Raw genomic sequence first — 21435 nt, forward strand, 5'->3', positions numbered from 1 at the left:
CTCAGATGTTTCATGCCATGCACTAAAAATTAAGACAGGCTCCATTTAGTTTGACTGAATCCCTTCTCCAGAGTGAGGTGAGGTAGGGGATGTGTGTCCATCTTAAGAACATTTTCACGGTCTACATGGATGGATGGACTGATCGAAACAACACTATGGGCACTAAATCTGTTGTTGTGACACAGTCTCTAAAACCACTAAGCCATCCTGCTGTGCTTTTAGTAAATGGTATTCAGTGCAGAACACTGTTTTTGTGCAAATGCAAATTGAATTGAATTTTTCCTTAAAAAAAAGTTGCTTTGGAGCTATGGGGAAACTGCAACTCCGAATTATTTTTTAAATAAAGATCTGTTGATACAGATGAGAGGGCAATTGATTAAAAACTGTGCATGGGTCTTAAATAAACACAAGATCTGAAGATGTAGGCTAATTATGCATAACTGAATCAATTTTCAGGAGGATAATAATGTGGGGAAAACAATTTAATGCATTTGTCAGCAGACATTAGTATTAACTGGGAACAACTGTACTTAAAATCAACCCTCACTAAGTCATCATGATACCACAAATAAGTCTGAAGTAATGTTTCACAGTAAAATGAATGCTACACTTGTTTTGCTGTTTGTTCTTCTGCATGTGCTCAACTCACCAAACTGCATCCCTTTCCAGCAGTCTTACCTTTGGCAGAGTGTACTTGGGAAGCTTCATTGGGTAAAAAGAATTTCTTTTATAGGACACATAATGGACAGACTGGCCACCTACTGGCACCTGGAAAAGCAATATAATGCAATTTGCAGTTTAATCGAATTTCAGGTAAATATTCATAAACTTCACTGTGTACACTGATTGTTAGCAGCATGTATCAAACAATTTAAGCCACCATCAAAACTCGGGGTTTGCTACTGATTAGGATGCTGTACATTATGCAGAGTGGAGTTGTAGTATAATACACAATGTTGTGATTTCAATTACATGCCATCCTTTCCCAGGATAATGGCCCCTTTTAGTTAATGAAAAACATGACTGTACATTAAGATGCGATTGAATGCAGTGGTTATACAGCTTTTAATTGTCTTTTAATGAGCCAGACCTTGCAATAAAAACCCACCTGGATGAAAACGTATTCATCCTGAACCACCAGGGAATTAGGGATGATAAATCCAGGGAAAGGCTTGCCCTTGTTTCCATCAGAGCAATTCTGAAGTTTACAAGTTATGTACTGTGACCCTGTGGGGAAGCAAGAAATGAGTGCTAAAAATATAACAAAGAGAAAAACAAACAATCTTCTATAGTCCCCAATCAAGGTTTAGCTTATGCTGATGGTATTAAGTGACCCATAGAAGTAACATTTTGGAGGCCAATCCTCATTCTCACTAATAGATAAAGTAGAGAGAGAGCTGTCCCAGTGTGTTAGCATCAGCCAAATGAGGCAGTCTCCCCAGGGACAGGGCATTAACACACGAGGCCTTATGGAAGTTCCCCCCTCTCTGCACTGTGGCCAATAAAAAGAGCCAAGTCACAGCCTGGCCCTTGAAAAATGAATTAGCTTAATCGTATGAAGAGTCTCCATGCAGCCAATTCAGATGGGGAGGCAAGTTTTAGTACAGCAAAAATAAGAGCTCTCACTCGTTTTTGTTTTTTTTAAATCAAGGTTTAAGAATCACAACAAATGTTGCTAATTTGATGTGAAATCTGTTTAAAATCCAGACTAATCTAGTTTTCTATGTTGCCAAGGTAACATCATTGTATTACTCACGTCCATCAGAGACGCTGATCTCCAGGTGAATCATTCCTTGCTCTTTGTCTAAACCCAGTCTGGACCTGTAACAGTATTACAAACAGGTAAGAAACATAAGATTTCTGCTGAAGGGAAAGTGTCCGTTAATAATTGTGTGCATTAATAATGACGTGCCCATTACAAATTACATCATATGGGTAAGGGTACATTAATTATCATGAATGTATGCATGATTCAATTAATGAAAAAACATGAATAAATTCATGTAGTAATTTATGAACTATCAGGAATGCATACATCAGTGGTGTAGTCTAGTTTTTTGTAGTATACTGTGATTTTTCCCTCCCAGCCTCATTCTCAGCCATGTCCCAGAGCGACAACCCCATACATTTTTTGTAACGTTACCGCGTGTAGCATCAGTCTCATCTGGCTTATTTTCTGTAGTTTCTGTAACATAACCGTCTGCTGCAGTGCCACCCGAAGCTGCAGTAGCTTCAGGGGCAGGCTTACAAAAATAATGAGAGTGTAGTTTGAGTTGGCTTTTCATCTCATATCTACTTTAGTGATTCACATTAGTTCATTTCATGTTTGCACAGAGAATGACCGGCAAGCCACTGTGTTGTTGTTCCTAGTTGACTTGCAACACAGACGGAGTAAATTTATGACCAAAACGTTATGTATCTTTGCGCTTTTATATGGGTATATGTCATATCACGTAGACTACACCACTGGCATACATGATAATTCATGTACCCGTACCATAGGGTGTTCAACCCACATTTAGGCCAGTAGTTTCACCCAGGATGGGAACTACTGCAGTGCCTATACAAATAGTAGACTTGGTTACAAAACATTTGTCTTGTAATTTTAACTTTCTTGTTATTTATTTTGATCATCAGGTGGCTTAATAAGGCATTGAGGCAAAAAAAAGCTTTATCAACTATTTTGTTGCTGTCCCAAGGCATATTTAATAAAGTGATGCTGTGGAAATAATTATAACAAAAACAAAGAAAATTGAGAAAACTGTTCACATAATAAATGCATTTAGCTCACAGTAATAGTTAGTTTTTTCTGTTATCAGAAGTGCAATATTTGTGGTTTACATTAGATTTTCATTTTGAATGTGTAAGGGGGCATGGGAAATACAGCTGTGATCTTAATTGTTCTCTCAGCAGCAATAACACAACTGTATCTATAAACACTGGCCTGACAGACATTTGACCTGCACTGTACTTTATGGGTAAGGTGCACTTAGCCATTTCATTCACTTTCAATAGAGATCCTTCATGACGTGCAGAGCGACAGGAGTGACCAGTGCCACTTGTATTAATAGCAGCTGTTGTGACAGAAGATGGGTTTCTTCTCATTTTCTATACCGTGTCTGAACTACAATATAAAAAGCCCCCGTCCTGCTTCCCTCAGCACTCTGTAATTACCTCACAGCTCCATCTCTTTTAATGGACTTTCTGTCAAATACTTCATCCAATTCTATCAGGGAACAGAAGCGCTTGCTCTTAAATAAACCCTTGCAATGTTACACAGTGTTCTCCCATAACTAACACATACCAGTATGTCTGCCTAGCGCCTTGGCTTTTAACATGTTTTTCTAAATCATGTTTATCAGATTTTTTCAGATTAAGATGAGTAGTGGATGTGATGTAATAAATTCTTTCATACTTGATGTCTGATGTGCGGGGAGCGTTTTTTTTCTTCCTGGCATGTATTGGTTGACTTGTTTCCTCAAAGATAAAAGGAAGTGCATATGTGAACATCAAAAATTTGGTCTTTTGATTGATCATGTTCTAACGCTCAAACTTCAGGGTGATGTTTTTTCAATTTCAGACACCATTGTCCTTAATTAGCATATAAACTCAAGCTGTAAATAATTATTGGAAATACATGGTATACAGTATATTAATATTATGTAAAAATGTAACTGTACAGAATATACCTGACTTGTGACTATGCAGCTCACTAGAAACATATTTATCTGGGTTAGTGAGGTGAAATCTTTATTTGCTGTGATTCATTTATTTTCTATTTTTCTCAACAGTCTACAGTGTAATATTTATGAAGCTCAGTGCAAATTGTTCCTGATGTATGAGGCAAGATAGTCTGTTGATGTTTGGTACAAACTTAAATTATGAACATATTCTCTCATGGAAAACAACCGCAGCTTAGAGAAGCTTGTGTGAGCTCAAGTACATTACCATTAGCTACAAAAAAGTTTAATTGTTTCCCTGCAGAGAAAAGGCTTTGTTATGTGATTTAGGTGAGCCTGAAGATGATTGATCATGTATCATTGCTCACTATTTGTTGATTTATTTATTTTTTTTATTAATGTGTCTGTAGCTTCTCTGAGTTTTTCTGGATGGATAATTCTAAAAAAAATACTTAAATGTACTTTTGGTTTCTCATTAGTCCATGTGGGCAGTGAATTTGTATTTGTATTGCATGACACAATAAACAACAATGAACCACACACAATGAGAGAGTCACTAACTCTTGTGGAGTTTATATATTACTCTTTAACCCCCATAAGAAATGAGTTTTCATGCATCCACCTTCCCTTTGATGATACAAACATCAGTCTCATTAAACAGGAGATAGTCCTTGTTTTGTCTGGTTCATCACCTCTTTCCTAAAGTGATTTTTATTGACTGTAACATTGTTAATGTGTTGGTCGTATTTCCCAGACCAATGCAAAAACATGTACTGTAGGTCACTCCAACCTGCTTGATTAATCGGTGGTTCTGCTACTTTAGTTCTATGTGTGAAAGGGATTCTGTCGCCAACAACTATAAAAACCGTTATAAATGAAACATTTATCCTGGGCCATAATCCCTGTACCAGCACCCAACAGCTAATAACGCTAAAACACTCTGAGAGACACCCAGAAGCTCTCTGCCACATCACCACAGCGAATTTTGTGCAATATACATCGGGTAACCTCCTCAATAAATTGGATATGATTTGATTGGTAATACTGTGGTCCCAACATTATCCTAACAATATTTCATGGGCAGAATGCATCCAGTGAATGAAATATTAATCAGTATATAGACACTTAGTATATTAAGTTAAAAGAAAGAAAAAAAGAAAGAAAGAAAGAAAGAAAGAAAGAAAGAAGCCTAGTGTGGTTTAGCATTTAAAAATAAAAACAATGGGATTAAAATGTGTCACAGGATTTCATTGACTCAATCTGTACTGTAATCAGTTGTGGTAAGTAAGTAACTGTTCATTTACTCAAATGATGTACTTAAAGTGCTCATATTATGCTCATTTTTAGGTTAAAAAAACACCATATTTTTGTTGAACTTCACATTGCTGCAGCTCCTCTTTTCACCCTGTGTGTTGAGCTCTCTGTTTTAGCTACAGAGTGAGGCATCACACTTCTGGAAAAAGCCAAAAAGCATAATATGAGTACTTTAAGTCTGATCTTAAGGTATTGTACTTTTTGTTAACTGACTATTAACTGTAGTAACTGGTTGCTTTTCAAATTAAGATTTCACATATATATAGATACAAATATAAAATACAATACAAAACAGCCCTGTCCACAGGTTTTTTTGCACTTCTACCAAAAAATGCATTGAAGTGTAAATATTTAGAATTCAATAATCTTAATATATATATATATATATATATATCAGTCAAACTGGGCAAAATACTTCTCATGTTGAAATTGTAAGCACATTCTGCTGATAATACTTTTGTAATTTGACCTTAAAGTAAGTTTAAATCTGAGTACTTCTTCCACCACTTCTGACAATTTTGTGACATTTCTTAAAAGTACACTTGGCACTCTAAACTTGTTATTAGGTTCAAATCTGGCTCAATAACATTGTTTTGTTGATATTAATGTAAATGAGCTGCTGACTGATCAGAAACATGCAATATTAATGCAGTATGTTTACTCATGTTTTTACCACACCACTGTTAGCATATTTAGCAAAAATATACATCTAAATAAACATGTTTTATGGAGCATGTAAATATGTACAGTGAAGGCATTTCCCCTCTGTACAACTGCTGTGAACAGAATGCTAAAAATGCATACATTTTTTTAATTAATGTATAATTCTGTGTTTGTCTGTTATTCATAGTGTTTTGGAGCATATCAAATATTGCAGCATTTCTCTCCCAGGAAGACAAATGACTGATTGTTCATCTCACCAGTAGAATCTGTTGGGGACGACTCTGTCATGCACAAGCTGCCATCTCCTCCCAAATTCAACAGAGACATAGAGCTGAAAATGAGAGGAATGCATTAACAAAATGAGTTACAGTATAAAGAATAATGTTCCACATCAGAATATCCAAGATAATTATTCCCTGATAAATGTCTAATTGTATTATCAAGAAGCTGTCAAGATTTGTAGATTTTGTGGCGTCAATGTGTTGATGTTCTTTTGAATATTGCACTACTGAGTGCATACTTTGTGAAAATGCATCATTGATGAGAAAATGCATCAGTTCCTGTAAAAATACAGTGATGCAAAAAAAATGAAATAGAAAAAGATTATTTATTCTGATGCCTTGGAAAAGAGGGAAGTGGGGACTGACAAATTGGTCTCTGTATTAAAATCAAAGTGTCTCCTTCTTATAGTAACTCAGCAGGCTTCGGCCTAATTGGTGTTAGAAAATCACTCATTTAACTGCCATTGTAGTCTTTTTATTCCATAAAGCTAGACTTTTACTGCAAAGCTGGATGTGTGTTCAAGCATTCAGAAGGCCTGTCATCTTGCCATAATGATCAGGCTGCAAGCATCTTAAGCGCATCATTTTGACTTATCTAAGAGCATTTTACTTTTAAAGACATGACAGGCAATCAATAAAGGTAAAAATTAAACCAAACTAAAATGAATTTCAGCAGTTAAAATAAAAAAAAAAACATTACATTTAGCTTTTACAAAGTTGTGAAGGCAAACTCCTCCATGGCGTCTTTATTTTGACCCGCCGATGGTTCTCAACTAAGCTTTCATCTTCCTCCCAGCACCATTTATCTCAATTCTCAGACCTTGACTGTTTTTCTCTCGGAAAATCAAGTCTTCCAATAGCATGCTGGGAAGGCCGAGTTTGACGTCTGTGGTGTTGAGTAAAGTAGACAGCAGGGTTCTCACACAGAGTAATGAAGAGTGTGTGTTTATGCTCGCAAATTGTGTGTTTTTGTGTGAGCTTGTGGATTGTTTGGGTGTGTCTTCCTTGTTAACTTTGCCCTGTGTTATTTGGGACACATCTATTCAGAGTTAAGATTCTACAGCCAGACCTTATGACTTTTTTAGGGGAGCAGGTGATCAGCTGCTTCTATTTTGGCAACGGCAGCCTTGGCTTAAGTGGCAGATGTCTCTGACTATGTCCTGAAAGCTAGCCGTTATTATCAAAATGAATGCCTTTGAACATGACAACAAAGATGGTTTGTATCATTTAATAAATATATTAATTTTGTTGTGACCCAACAGGCTTGGACGGACGGAACAACAATTTGGCAGAACACTCACACCGAGCTAACATGTGCATGATAAGCAGTAAGTGAACCACACATATATTCAGTAACCAGAGATATTTTTTCTGTCACATTTTCAGTTTTATTCCAGCTATTTCATGCCTACTGACAGCCACACATTACCTTTTGGTCGTGGCTGTAAGCCAGAATCCAGTCCTCCTGCTCGGGGTGAAAAAGCAGACTGAGGATATCAAAGGCTAGGCTGTGTTTCTGATAGGTCGCCCCCTCGTCAAGGCTAATGAGCAGGCTGCTCTCCACCTCCGGGTCGGTAAGTAACATGATCTGAGAAGAGACGAGAAAGGAGACGGGGGAATCAGCAGCCCACCTTGACAGCATCCATTCCACAGGGCTTATGTGTACTTGTGCGTTGCGCTGCCTGGAACAAATGTGTGGTGCAGACACCTGCAGGGCTGCTTTGTGGTATAAATGATAAAAACTCTGCTACACAGCAATAATAAATGACAATTTTTTTTCAATACAGGCAGGATTTTTTTTTTTACAAGATGCAACTTACCTTCCTTTTGTTGTTCGGACTCACGTACAAGTAGCTCAGGATGGTTTTTGGCCCGACTTTCTCATTAAATTTCTCATATGTGGTCCCATAATCAGTTGACCTAAAATTAAATTATAAGGATAAAGTAAATATGTTGTTGTGAAGAGTAAAGGAGAATGGAGAAACATCTACTGAGATTAAGATGCTAATGGTATCATTAAGCATATCAGGCAAGCAGAAAATTGCAACAGCAGAAGTCATGAAGCAATTTGCTAGATGAATGGAGATTTTTTTAATTATCAAAGTAAACAAGAATATCCTGTGACATGCATTGAGAGGGAATGAGATATTATTATTATTGATGCTTTATGGTATAAACATCATTTAATATTTGTGATTTTTATGTTTCAGAATTCAAATGGAGGATTGGGTAAAATATTTGCCTGTTGGCTGAAAACAAAAGCTTGAAAAGGTTTTTGAAACTTTTTCAAAACCAGAGATATACTAAAAAAATATATAAATTGTCCTCCAAAAAAGGCACTGATTTCCTGACCTTATTTTGGTTGTTTTTCATATAAATTGTCACCTAACACACATTTCAGAAACAAGCAACCTTAAAAATGGTTAATACTGCTTTAAAAAAAAAAAAAAAACACATTTGTGGATTCTTGTGTTTTTATAATTTTTATAGGATCTTTCTTTCTTTATAGGAACTTCATATTTCCCAAATGCTCGTCATTACTGATTATTTCACCCTTGTGAATTGATGCTATTCGATTTACTTCCTGATTGTTTGGAACTGCAGAATAACCACGTTTTTCTGACCTTATTAAAACCTAATAGAAACTATTTGTGAACAAAACATTGACATAGCATCACCTTTTGAGTTTATATAGCGAACCTGTCAGCAAAAAGTACTTTAGTTACAAATCCAGGGAGCAACATTATCATTCGTTCGGAGTTGTGTGATGAATGCAAGTTCATGCTGTTATGCTGTTTATGCTGTTTGGTGCTAAGCAGGTCGTGTACACTTGGTTTTTAGAGCTTTTCAATGAACATCTGTATGTTGCAGCCGAAAACAATGCTATGAGAGCAGTAAGAGTGATCCAAACAGTAAAGTTGCCGGCCGGACGGCAAGACAATGAGCTGAAAACTCACTATTAGGCTGTGTTTCACGTTGTCATTTGAAACTCTATTATTATAAAAATATTGTTTATAGCCGCTTTAATGAAGAAAAAAATAATAGAATGACCAAAATAATTCATGTTTTACATGTTATATGGGTCATGCATAAAAAAATATATTAATTTTGTCTGACAAATAAATGTATACTATGTTATTCTACACGCACATAGTAACATAGTAATGTTACTTATATATAATTAGACAACAGAGAGTTTTAAACTACTTCTTATAAAAAAACTCCAATAACAGAAATCCAAATAAACTTATTTGGAATTTACTAATGCGTAAAAGTGCTATACACTTCAGTCACAGCTATAAAGCAGATTAAAAAGGCATTGCATTTAACCATGTTTATGTGTCATTTTCTGTAGCAGATTTCTGACAATCTACAATCAGTTTGATATGTAATACCAGACAGAAGATCTCACCTCCATAAAGAACTCTCTGTTACTTTGCCAGAGTTGAAGTCGTAGTACTTTGTCAACATGAGGATCACCTAAGAAACAGATTAAACAGATTATTTTGAAGGAATGGTATCATCACAGTGAACAGCAGCAATAAAGCGTCACATAAATGAAACAATAGAGCTGAGCCATCCATGCACATGTATTTTAATCTCCCTGATAGACACAGCTTTATAAAATACAAACAAAACTGTGATGGCATGTCAACCCATTGCTTTGTTTGTCGTGAAGCTATAAAAATTGTGCATATTCTCTGAGAAAAAGATGACCACATATGCATGCTATAATGGTCTCCGAGACACAGTGGACTACCAGCAAATGCTACCAAACTATGACTAAATGAATAAATAAGTCAACCCTATATTTTATTTCAGGTACAGAGAGACATCGTAAATATCATGGGCATCTTTTTTTGAAGAGGATCATAAAAAGTGTTGCATGTGGTTTACAATGAACAGGCCTTTACTTGATATACATTAAAAAGGTATAGATTTACAGATGTCTTTTAAATTGCCCCAGCTATTAATGAATGGCTCACTGTGGACATTTCTATTTGGCTCGGTTTCATTTATTAAAGAGAGACTAACTAGCTAAATCAAAACCTGTGTGTCTCCATGCATGTTGTTACTGATGCATAAAGCCATGTTTAGCTACATTGTACTTGTAATCTCCTTTTTTTCAATTATGCAATTATTATAATAACCTCCATCTAAAAGAATGCATTTTTCCACAATGGCGTTTTATAAAATCTCAACAGTCCTTCACACAGAAAGAGTTGTTCACATTGTGCCCTTCACCCTTTACACAAATGAATCGCTGAAGCAGTGTCCAGCCTGCACTGTGCAATCGTAAAATCTGCAGATCATATAGCTCTCTGGAGAAGCCTCTCTGGGCAACTTTTCATAGCTATCCTCTAATTATCAAGTGTTATGAGAGCTTGGGGTAACATTCTCCATAATAAGTGAGAACTTCATCATGTAAACAAGAGATTTGAACTTTGTAAAACCTTGCTGGCACAGTTTGTAGAAATTCCAAATAGTTATTTTCTAGGCTTTCGCTCATATCAAACAAGTCAATCGTCCTCATCTCTAAATAAAAGCCTCTTGAAACCAAATGTGACAGTCAACTCCAGCAGCTGTAAAATCAATTTTAAAAAACGATAGTACCTTAGATTTTTTTAAACTAAATTCGTTAACACCAACTGTCTGTCGATATGCTTTACTGGTGCTACACCACAAAACACAATAACAGTAACTGATATATTAATACAAAACACTATTCCAGTATTCCATCCTAAATATAGGCCACTCACTATCTGATTCTCTTAATTGATATTGTTAATTCTCGTATCAATACATAGAATCACCAAAGCCAATGAAATCTAATAAAAATCTTCCTACAGAAACTCCTGTTATGTAAGATTTTCAATTTCCTAGAGCCTAACAAGATAAAAGGTCATTTTTGTCTGACCAAAAGTCAAACACAGAAAATCAGCAAATCCTCACCAATGAGAAGCTAGGGGTGCCTGGGAAGCTTACCTGGTAGAGCAGGCGCCCATATATAGGGTTTTACTCCTTGACGCAGCGGCCGCAGGTTTGACTCCACCCTGCGGCCCTTTGCTACATGTCATTTCCCCTCTCTTTCCCCTTTCATGTCTTCGGCTGTCTTATATAAATAAAGGCCTAAAATGCCCAACAAAAATAATCTTAGAGAAATGAGAAGCTAGAAACAGATAGTTTTCTATTTTCCTTTAGAAATTACATTACAGAAACAATTATTAGTTGCTGATTAATTCTTCTACTAATTGATGACTCTACTAGCCAATTTTTTGAGCTCTAAAATAAACTAAGCAGTAATATATGCATTGTACTAAAACGGTCTTACATGTCCTGCACATTTATCATAATGCTGATTAATGTTTTCTAACATAGAAATATGTATCTTCTCCTGCACGATATCTCAATTTATATACTGTGAATATTAAATAATGTACCACAAGTTCCTAAAGAACCTCTTGTTGTCAAAGCAATGCATTCCAACTTAACCAGTTTTGCTTTATTTCCTAATTATTTGCCCTCTTTGTGAATAAGCTGACTAAGAAAACTCTGACTCTGCTATTACTTTGTGCTGAATATATGAAATAGATGAGCTCTAGTTCAGAGATAATCCATGAAGCTTGTTATAACTATGGTACCAGGTGTCTAGAATGGGTTGCAGAGATTTATGGTCTTCCAATAAAATGGCCTTTATACCTTCCAAAAGTCATACCCTCATGGACACTGTCATATGCAATAAAACAACCTGCAGCAGTCTGAAAATTAGGACAAAATATATCCCCCATTATGTATGGCAATTAACTTTATGCATTTGCTTGGGAAGGATCCAGGATTACAGGCGGATGTAATTTGCATCCAACTTTGCCGCCTGGAAAAGTTTCCTGTGTTCTGACAGACGGTGAAAGTGGAAGTTGACGTATAAATACAGTGATACAATATTCACTTTGTAGATCTTTCTGTGTGAAACAGGCATTTGGAGTTCAGCAAGTCACATAAGCCATTAAATTGCTATTTGAAATAACTGGACGAAGGCTGCTTCTTTTAATGCTTACACCATACATTGTATAATGGCATTTGCCCTTTGGATTTAAATAATAATGCCATATGTTTTAGCATATCTTTCCCTTTGAATTTCAACAAAGGTGTCACATTTGATGCCAGCTACCATGCAGTGCACAGCCCTTTAGACTGCAGTGGCACCAACATATCTCCAAACTAGATTACTTGACATCCAAGAGCAAGCAAATTGATTTTTCAACCTCTAATCCTTTGTAAATCTTAAACCTTAAAGGTAAATGGACTGGGATGAATTTGATCATTATGTAAGAATGAATGGAGGCTTAATGGGGACTTATAGGGCTTAGGGTGAAGAGATTACTGTTGAGAAATGGAGGTGTTGTATGACGAGGAGAAGGGATAGGGTATCCAGAAAGCAGAAGTGGGGATGGACACCTGAGTCAAATGAAAGGAGCTACAGAATACACATTATGATTCATTCTCACTGCAACCAACCAGTTGATCCAGCCTCATCAGCTGTTGGAATTAAGTTGCCTCATCAATTAAACTGTCATCACATTTAGCCACTGCAATTAAACAGATGGATGATTCCATAAAAGCAATTGTTACAAGAGTTACTGACTGGAATATTAATAATAAAGACAAATATGACATATCAAACACTGGCCATGTGTCTAAAGTGTTTCCCTGCCTTCTGCATTAATGTTGCACTACAGGGTTGGGCGATTGGAAGGATACATCGGCGATTGGCTGAGTACATTGCACATTGTTTTTTTGGGGGGCACTTTTTTTAATTTTATGTGGGTTTGGGCTGACAGTGGCCAGTTGGAAATTTTAACACGCCTAATCTGATCCATTATTGATATAAATAAAATTGATTATAGCAGCTTTAATATAAAGATTTGAATTTCACATTTTCATAGGACAGACAAGATTTTGTGTAATGATATTCAAATAAGTGAGAACCGCTGACATGAAATGTCACAACTAAGACAAATTAATTGGGAGGAGAAGGGTGAGAACACCTGCCTACAAGATTTTAACACCACAGAAGTGTTAACAACGTGGCAGAGAACCCCAGGGGCCAGTATAGCATAAAGTATGAAACTTCACTTGATAAAATCACCACATTAAAACAGCATAATTTAACACCTTTAATAAAGAAATCATTAAGTATTACATTGTTTATGGCACTGTGATTCACTCAAAAGCCTGCAGGAAAGCACATCCGCCTATACTTCAATACCACCTCAGTGAGACACGTAATGTACAGAGGCTTTTGTCTGCCAAATCAATTTATATAATTTCATTAACAATGGCAACATTTCCTCATAGACCAGATGTTGTGCTGAAGCTAGGTTGTTTGAAGTCAGAGCTGTTGGCTCTCACATGGATAACAGGTCACTGCAATCATGAATTATAAAGCGACTTCACAATATCACTTTGCACAAAAAAAGCTATGGGTGTCCTAATAAAACCTGATATCCTAATACAAGGAGGAGTAAATAAAACAGTATTGGTCATTGCTTTCAGCACTGGGTATTAATATGACTGGAAGTTTTTAAAATGTGATTCTTAAAGTAATAACGTTCAGCTACAATGTGACTGATGGCAACATGCCGTTACCTTGGCAGAGGGTATATTATTGATCTATGTGCATCAAATAACTGGCATTTCAAATTGACAGAAAACAGGTACTCTATGTTACAGCTGTGGCTTTCAAGCAGAAGAGTCTGACTTTATTGGACTCTTCATGTCGAGACCACGAATCTGTGTGGAAGTAGCAGCTTGGTTGACAAGTCATCTGAAACGGCTTTCCTTCAGGCTACAGCTCTCGCATCATTTGCTTCTTCACCATAAATGAAAGTCAAGGCTAGTACAGCAGCTAGGCTACGGTGGCCTGCTGAGCTTGGAAGCGTCAGTGTGCATTAGGAGGGGGTCTGATCAATGCAGGCAAGATTAGAAAGCAAGAGGGTAGGTTTGAATCGCCCAACCAAAAAGTTGAGCTCACTGTGAAAGGAGATTTTCTTTTAAACTTCTTTTAACTCTTCAGCACTCTTGTGTTGTTTGAAAGTGCTGAGTGCGATGGTAGAAGATTAGTTGCATGTTGACAAACAAAAAGCTCCCTGGACTCTCATAATAATTAATAAATTACATTTTCTATGACATAAAGTAAAACAGCAGATTACATAAATATGCTGGGGAAGGATTTATTTTGCCCATATGTCTTCTTAGGCTCACCAACAGTGTTTGAAACCTCCGGTTTTTGCATCACTCTAAATCCAAAAAGGAAACTTCAGGGAGTAAATCAAAGTTAAGGTTCTGAATGAGAGGCTTTTCTTACAGCAGCCAGATGGTGTAAGTCATACTGTATGAATGAGTAATGCAGGTGGCCACTATAAAATGAAAGAGTTCTGAAACACAAAATGAGTGGCGACTCAGCAATGGCCAAAAACCAGCAGACTGACAACAACAGCAACTATGAGTGTTTCTGATTCATAGATGGAGTACTGAGGCACTGACCGTGTTGGTTTAAATTTAACCACACCAACTAGCAGAGGACTGGAAAATGCATTTCAAAAGGTACAGTGGTCATTTTAGTTTGAAAAATAATGAAAGAGTGAAAACTTGCAGAGCACATATAACAAAAATATGGACCTGCACAACATCAGTTTGATATAAGCGAAAACAAAGTAAAATAAATAAATAAAAAAAACTAGAATGGCAATCGGAGAGTGCATCTCCACCAAAGCAGATAGTCCAGTCTTCTATGATATGCAAATCTGCAAGCACAACAGCCATATATGTCTGGATATCTCTCCAAAACTATTAAAATTATGTCAAAATATGGTTGTGCTCAGCAGAAGCCTCGTCATCTCAGATGGGCATTTATTATGTACTTATAAATTGGAAATATTTCACATACTTAACATACATTTGGTACCTTCTTAGTAGGTACATATGTATAAATGTCAAATGCTTAGACAGAAAAAACATTATGAACAAGTTTATGGCAGTTTTAAAAAGGACTGACCAGTTTGCAGACAATAGTATAATAAGTTAAATGATACAGTATGTGTGTTTATTTACAGTACATGTCTATAGCCACACCTTAGTCTGAGAAATGGGCGTTGTTACAATTGTGGTGGTGTTAAAATTGTACCTGTTCTCCCAGAGGATTACTAGCACCTGTGAATGTGGAATGTGATATGGAGTCATGAGATGGTCATTACTCCAACTCCGTTTTCACCTGTCTCAGCAAGTCTTCCCAGGACCGTCTACAACTGGTCCAGAACTCTGCTGCAAGGCTGTTGACCAGGTCCAGCAGGATGTCGCACATCACTCCTGTTTTATCCTTGTTACATTGGCTTCCGATCAAGTTCAGGATCCAATTTAAAGTTGTTGTTCTTACATATAAAGCATTGCATGGTCAGGCGCCTGTTTATATCTCTCACCTGCTCCATCCGTACACTACTAACAGGTCCCTCAGGTCTTCTAACCAGGGATTATTGGTGGGCCCACACACACGTGAAGACCCACTACCCATCTAATTTTGTGTTCTGACACTACTGAACAATTTGAAATTGTTAGTATCGCCACCCGTGATTCGGATCAGCTCCAAAATTTAACAGGTTCTTCCTTTTCCCATGCTACAACCGTCCACCAAGTTTCATGAAAATCAGGCCAGTATTTTTGCAAAAATCCTGCTTACAACAGACAAACAAACAAACAAAACATAACCATGGCTGAGGTAATGAAAGGTAAGATGGCATTATGCTTTGTTCCAGTCAAATTAACTGTATCGTGGTCTAGGATCAAATCTTTTTCTGTTTTTTTATGGCATTTCTGCTCTATTTGACAGCACGCAACAGAGAAGAAGAAAAAAAATCAGGCGGGGGAACACAGCTTGCCGATAGAAAAACACACTGCAGGATTTCAAGGCGTTAGAGATCCTCCCCGCAGGAAGGCTTGGTGGCTTGACAGAGCTAAACTCAGCCTGCCGGTAGTTTCATCGCAGTGCTGAGCTTTAGAAACCAGCCATTCTGTTTATCCATGCAATGTAGGCAAGGCCACATCCTGAATTTGTAAGGAAAAAAAATAAATATTTGTCTTTAGATATCTTAAGTTGAGTCGTTTTATTACAATTCTTATCAATATGTATTTCATGAATTTATTTATGTTTCTTTAGCAGGATGTGTTATGTTCACTCCCCCCTCCCCACCACCCCGCACCCCCAGCAGCCTGTCCATCACAGCCACCCAGGAGAGAGGGGAGCTGGCAGGGGTCCGTACTAAAACAGGGTTGTCTGAGCACGTCAGCATGCTATGTGTAGGAAGCTGCATACATCACAGTGTCCAGAACAGGGCTGTTTGTGATGGTATGCTTAGATACCAGAATCAATGTGGGGAAGGTAGGGATGGTTGGTAGAGATAAAATGGACTAGAACTAAACTGAATTTAACCATTGGTAAGTCACCTGTTCCTCCCCCTAAGTCTGTCCATTTAAAATGCAGAGCGAGGGCTTACTGACAAAATGGTCCCAGCGTCAACCAAATTAGATCTTGCTGTAGTATAGCAAGCTGCAACTTCTGTAGTAATTGTTCTATAAATACTTTATAAATGATTATATTTTTTATTAAAAATAGTATACGGTGTGTATTTAAAAGATAAATAGCAGCAAGTCACAATTCACTTTAATGTTGCCTTGAATAAATCTTAGGTGTCATGTTAGAAAGTTAAAGTTGTACTGATTGTTTTGACTGAAGAGTTCATCCATTAAGCCATGCTGCACATTGACCGCAGAACATACTGTGGATACAGTCATTTAATTTCACTTTCACTTTTGTGCAGGCATTGAAAGAGTCAAGGTAAATCCTTGTAATTAACATGTCATAATAAGCTAGAATCAAATTCAACCTGAAATAACCCTTGCTCTGTTTGACTGATTACTTTCACCTTTTTGCCTCACAATGATGATTATATAAGTAACAACATGACATTTGTCTTAATAGCACCAAAGTGTTATCTTTTATGGAGTTTTTTCCCCACTGTGTAATTGAGGTATGGCACCCGTTTGCTCTCCAAAGGACAGTGGAGATTAATGATTAAACACAACTGAATTATTTCAGTAGAACAAGATAGATGTTTGCATTGAATGGACAGGACTGACAGCTTGCTCATCTCACAGTTCAAGACAGCAAGACTCAGCTCAACAACATGAAATATAACAGCAGATACATTGGTTTTTCAAGGACCTTGATTCTTCAAGTGGAACCGGAGAATGCCACCAAATATTTTATCCATCGTTCAGTCAGTCCCAAGAGACAAAAGCCCTTTGCCAAAGATGGAGGCACTCAACAAATGTTTCTGACACTGAAGGGTTTGAGTACACAGTAGCGGCCATTCAGCTATGGAAAAAAATTACTAGGACCACTTTTTGCCAAGAAGGCCAGTGAGATGAAGACACAGGCTCTACATCAACAACTTGACTATTTTGGGACAAAAACTCAAAAAAATGTCCTAGGTGCTGAAGAGAGCTCTATCGTATTGGCCCAGTGCACATGTCCACTGACAACTACATGCTTTTTTTTAAATTAGGACCAACGTGCCTTTTTACTTTGTTAAAAGTCCACTGTTCTGTAATTCTAACTAGTCAGCAAATAAATGCACAAACGGTAACTGCTTCAAACGAGGATTCTTTACTTGCAGAATTTCAGGCGTGAACAGGCATTGCATCTCAAAAAAAAACCTTGCTCTTTTTTTCATTCACGTCAATTCCTAAACATAATCCGCACTGCATTATGGGTAATGTAGTATTACTCAATGTAACCTTTTAATCAACAATTTACATCAATAAGGAATGATGCATGTATGTATCTCCTTGAACATATTCAATCAGTAACTCAAATTCAAAGTGCTTAACACCCCTAACAATAAACATTAAGTTGCAACATCCTCCCCCCCGATGAACCATAGTTCATTACTCAAGTCTCTAAAGGATATAGCAATTGAACTGGTTTTCTCAGTAAAGTCCCAGATGATGTGCGAACTACACAGGACCTCACTTTCCCGTCACGACCTGGAAATAGTTCCTCAACTCTTCCCAGCTTCCAAGTCTGTATTGGCATGTTGCTATCTCCAAGGAGGACGATGTCGCCCACCTTCAACAAGGTAGGTTGCGGTGTGTCACAGTGATGGGCTGATTTTAGGTCCAAGAGGTAGTCCTTCCGCCAGCTGCTCCAGAACCCGGTCATGAGCCGTTGCCTGTATCGCCATCTTTTTGTCATCTCCTCTCTGTTCAGTATTGCATTCCCACTGGCAACTGTGAACGGCTTTGGTGGCAGAGAGGGGAGTCTTTTTCCCACAAGGAAATGGGCAGGTGTCAGCGGCTGTGGCTCATCTAGGTCATTGTTGACAAAAGGTAAGTGGTCTGGAGTTCAAGATGGCCTCCACCTCTGTCAGGATGGTGGTCAGTTCTTCAAACCTAAGGGATGCTCGTCCGAGAGTTTTTCTCAGGCAGGTTTTCACTGACCTGACAAGTCGCTCCCAGAAACCACCCCACCAGGCAGCTCGTTCAGCAATGAATCGCCATCTTATTCTCTTCTCTGAGAAATATTCTAGGAGTTGCTGATCTTTGATGCCCTTCCAGAGTTCTTTCAGGTCTTGGTCAGCTCGCTTGAATGTCTTTGCATTATCTGAATAAATCACCTTACATAGTCCCCTTCTAGCAATGAATCTTTTCAGAGCCAACAGAAAATGCTCGGTCGTTTGACTGGAGACGAGCTCCAGATAGACTGCTCTAGTCACAGCGCAGGTGAATAATGCAATATAGGCCTTACTAGGTGCACCACCAATTGTGACATAGAGAGGCCCAGCAAAATCCACACCTGTGACTTCAAATGGAGGAGTTTCTGTAATTCTGTCACGGGGCAATAGAGCAGTAACCTGCTGCACAGGCTTTGCTTTGAATCTTCTGCACACATTGCACCTTGTTATAACACTCTTCACAAGCTGTCTCCCTCTCATTATCCAGTGTCTCTCTCTTATTTGCACCAGTGTGTCTCGCACACCTGCATGCATCAGGTTCTCATGGCTGTGCTGAACTAACAACTCACCGTATCCGTTCTTCGCAGGCAAAATCCACGGATGCTGCTGTCTGAAGCTGAAGTCCGATTGCTGCAGCCTGCCTTCAACACACATCATCAGGAGAGCGATTTCTTGACTGAAGTTATGGCGTTGCGTTAACTTTATCCAGTACTTCTCTGCTTGAAACAGCTCCTCTGCTGTCAGTTCTCCCTTTCTTTTTAGTGTCAAGCGTGTGTTGTCTGTAAATCTCTTTATCCAGGTTGTTATTCGTAACACTGACTTCAGCTTATTGTATCTTTGTAGGTCTAACACCGGTTCTGATGTGTTATGCTCTTCACTGCTGAGCTGTACGGTTACATGTTCACTTACGTTCAGTTCTTCTTCAACTGCGTCGTCTTCCACTGAATGGTCATCAGAGTCTTCCTCATGTTCAGATGAGGTCAGGAACGCAGGCCCCTTCCACCACAGGCGATCCTGACTCAGGCTCTCCACAGGTGGGTAGGTCAGCCGGATTTTCCTTTCCTTTACAGTGAGACCATGATTCTGGGTCAGTCAGGGACTGAATTTCTGCCACCCTGTTGGCCACAAACTGCTTCCACTTGTTCCACTCGCTGAGCTGCGAATCCAGTGTAGCATGATCATTGAATCTGTCCACATGTGAAGTTGATAGATTTCGATTTTCAGCAGGTTTATCAAATTTCTTGCAAGCCTTGCTCCTATCAATGCTCCCATAAGCTCCAGACGTGGTAGTGACAGTTTCTTCAAAGGAACCACTCTTGACTTTAATGCAACCAGACTAGCGGCCATCCTTCTGTCTTTTTCCTGCCACTGTAGGTAGGCTACGGCACTGTAGGCCTTCTCGCTAGCATCACAAAACACATGCAGTCTTGTTCCCTTGCCACCTTGCTCATCCCTTTCCCCATACCATCGTGGTATATAGATCTGGTGAATAAGGGGAAGTTCAGAACGCCAGCTGTTCCATTGTTGATTCAGGTCAGGTGGCAGCTCCTCATCCCAGCTCAGCCCTCCTTCCCACATCTCTTGCAGCAGGCATTTTACCCTTATGGTAAAAGGTGTTAGGAAGCCGAGGGGGTCAAAGATGCTAGCAGAGTGTTGCAGAACGCTTCTCTTTGTGCTGTTCTTTGTCACTTTCTCCAGCAGAGGTCTCATATCAAACACAAAGTCATCAGTCTGTGTTCTCCACACTAAACCTAGTACCTTTAGCACTGTTCCATGAGCCTCTGGCTCCTCAGCGAGTCCAATGGGTGTCTCTTTCCACCTTTCTTTCAGTGCTGCAGAGTTCGTCATCCATTTGCACAGGTCCATGCCAGCAGCAGACATGATTTCCTTCGCTCCGGTCGTCACAGAGACAGCTTCGTCTACATCACGGACACTAGCTATAAAATCATCAACATACAATGACTCCTTAATTAGCCCTACAGTATGATGCTGTTCTTCATACTGCCCGAGATGTCTTTTCACTGTAGCTGCTAACAGGAACGGGCTTGGGGAGACTCCAAACACCACCCTGGTCATCCTCAACACGCGCAGCTTCTCACCAGCTTCTTCTTTTGGTGAAGCAGTGAGCCACAGAAATCTCACTGCATCTCTGTCTTTCGCTGCAAGAAAAATCTGCAAAAATGTCTTCTTGATGTCTGCCGTGAATGCAATGTCATGCAGTCTGAATCTGATCAATATGCCGAGCAGATCTGGATTGAGGTTTGGACCAGTCAGGAGACAGTTGTTCAGGGACGGACAGCCATCTTCATGTGACAAGGCATCAAATACCACTCTCAGCTTTGTTGTCATTTTGTCCTCTCGGAGCACAGCATGGTGAGGTAAGTAGTATTTGACGTTTGATGTTGAACACTCACCCTCGGTTACGTCTTCGGCAATGCCCTGTTGTAGATAATCTTCTACCACTTCACTGTATCTCTGGAAGAAGACTACATCTGCCCGCAGCCTCCGTTTCAGTCCTTCAAACCTCCTCTTTGCGATTCTGTAGTTGTTTCTGTTGGTTTCTCATGCCGCCACGGCAACTCCACTTCATATCGCCCATTCTTGAATTGCGTTGTTTTTTCAAACCTTTGAAGAGCTTCTTCTTCATCTGTATGACCAGGCTCTTGTCTTGTAATACCAAGAGATTCTATCTCCCAGAATGCTTTCAGCTGGCTTGAAATCAATCTGTCCTCTTCAATGTGAATGTGCATACACGTTGCTTCAGTGATGCTCGACATTGTCATTGGGCCCTGCGCAGACCATCCAAATACACTTTCAAGTGCAACCAGTGTGTCATTGAGTCGTTCTACACGGCCTGACACCGTGCTCCAGTAGTAGTCTGCAGTCATCTTCAGTTACATCAGCAAACTGCAGACCCCTTCTTTCCAGTTC

At 38.7% G+C, this 21435-nt stretch overlaps 1 protein-coding gene across 1 annotated transcript in view; it reads right to left on the minus strand.

The window, feature by feature from the left end:
* Positions 1-21435, minus strand: part of LOC116055334 (VPS10 domain-containing receptor SorCS1-like) — a 52928-nt gene that overhangs the window by 21311 nt on the left and 10182 nt on the right. The window contains exons 2-8 of the mRNA XM_031307273.2: positions 9351-9418; positions 7759-7858; positions 7368-7526; positions 5915-5988; positions 1757-1821; positions 1109-1227; positions 679-768 (exon numbers count right to left, since the gene is read on the minus strand). Coding sequence (XP_031163133.1) covers positions 679-768; positions 1109-1227; positions 1757-1821; positions 5915-5988; positions 7368-7526; positions 7759-7858; positions 9351-9418 — 675 coding nt within the window. The remainder of the gene's footprint in view (positions 1-678; positions 769-1108; positions 1228-1756; positions 1822-5914; positions 5989-7367; positions 7527-7758; positions 7859-9350; positions 9419-21435) is intronic.

Source organism: Sander lucioperca, chromosome 15 (genome assembly GCF_008315115.2).
Source record: "Sander lucioperca isolate FBNREF2018 chromosome 15, SLUC_FBN_1.2, whole genome shotgun sequence".
NCBI lineage: Eukaryota > Metazoa > Chordata > Actinopteri > Perciformes > Percidae > Sander > Sander lucioperca.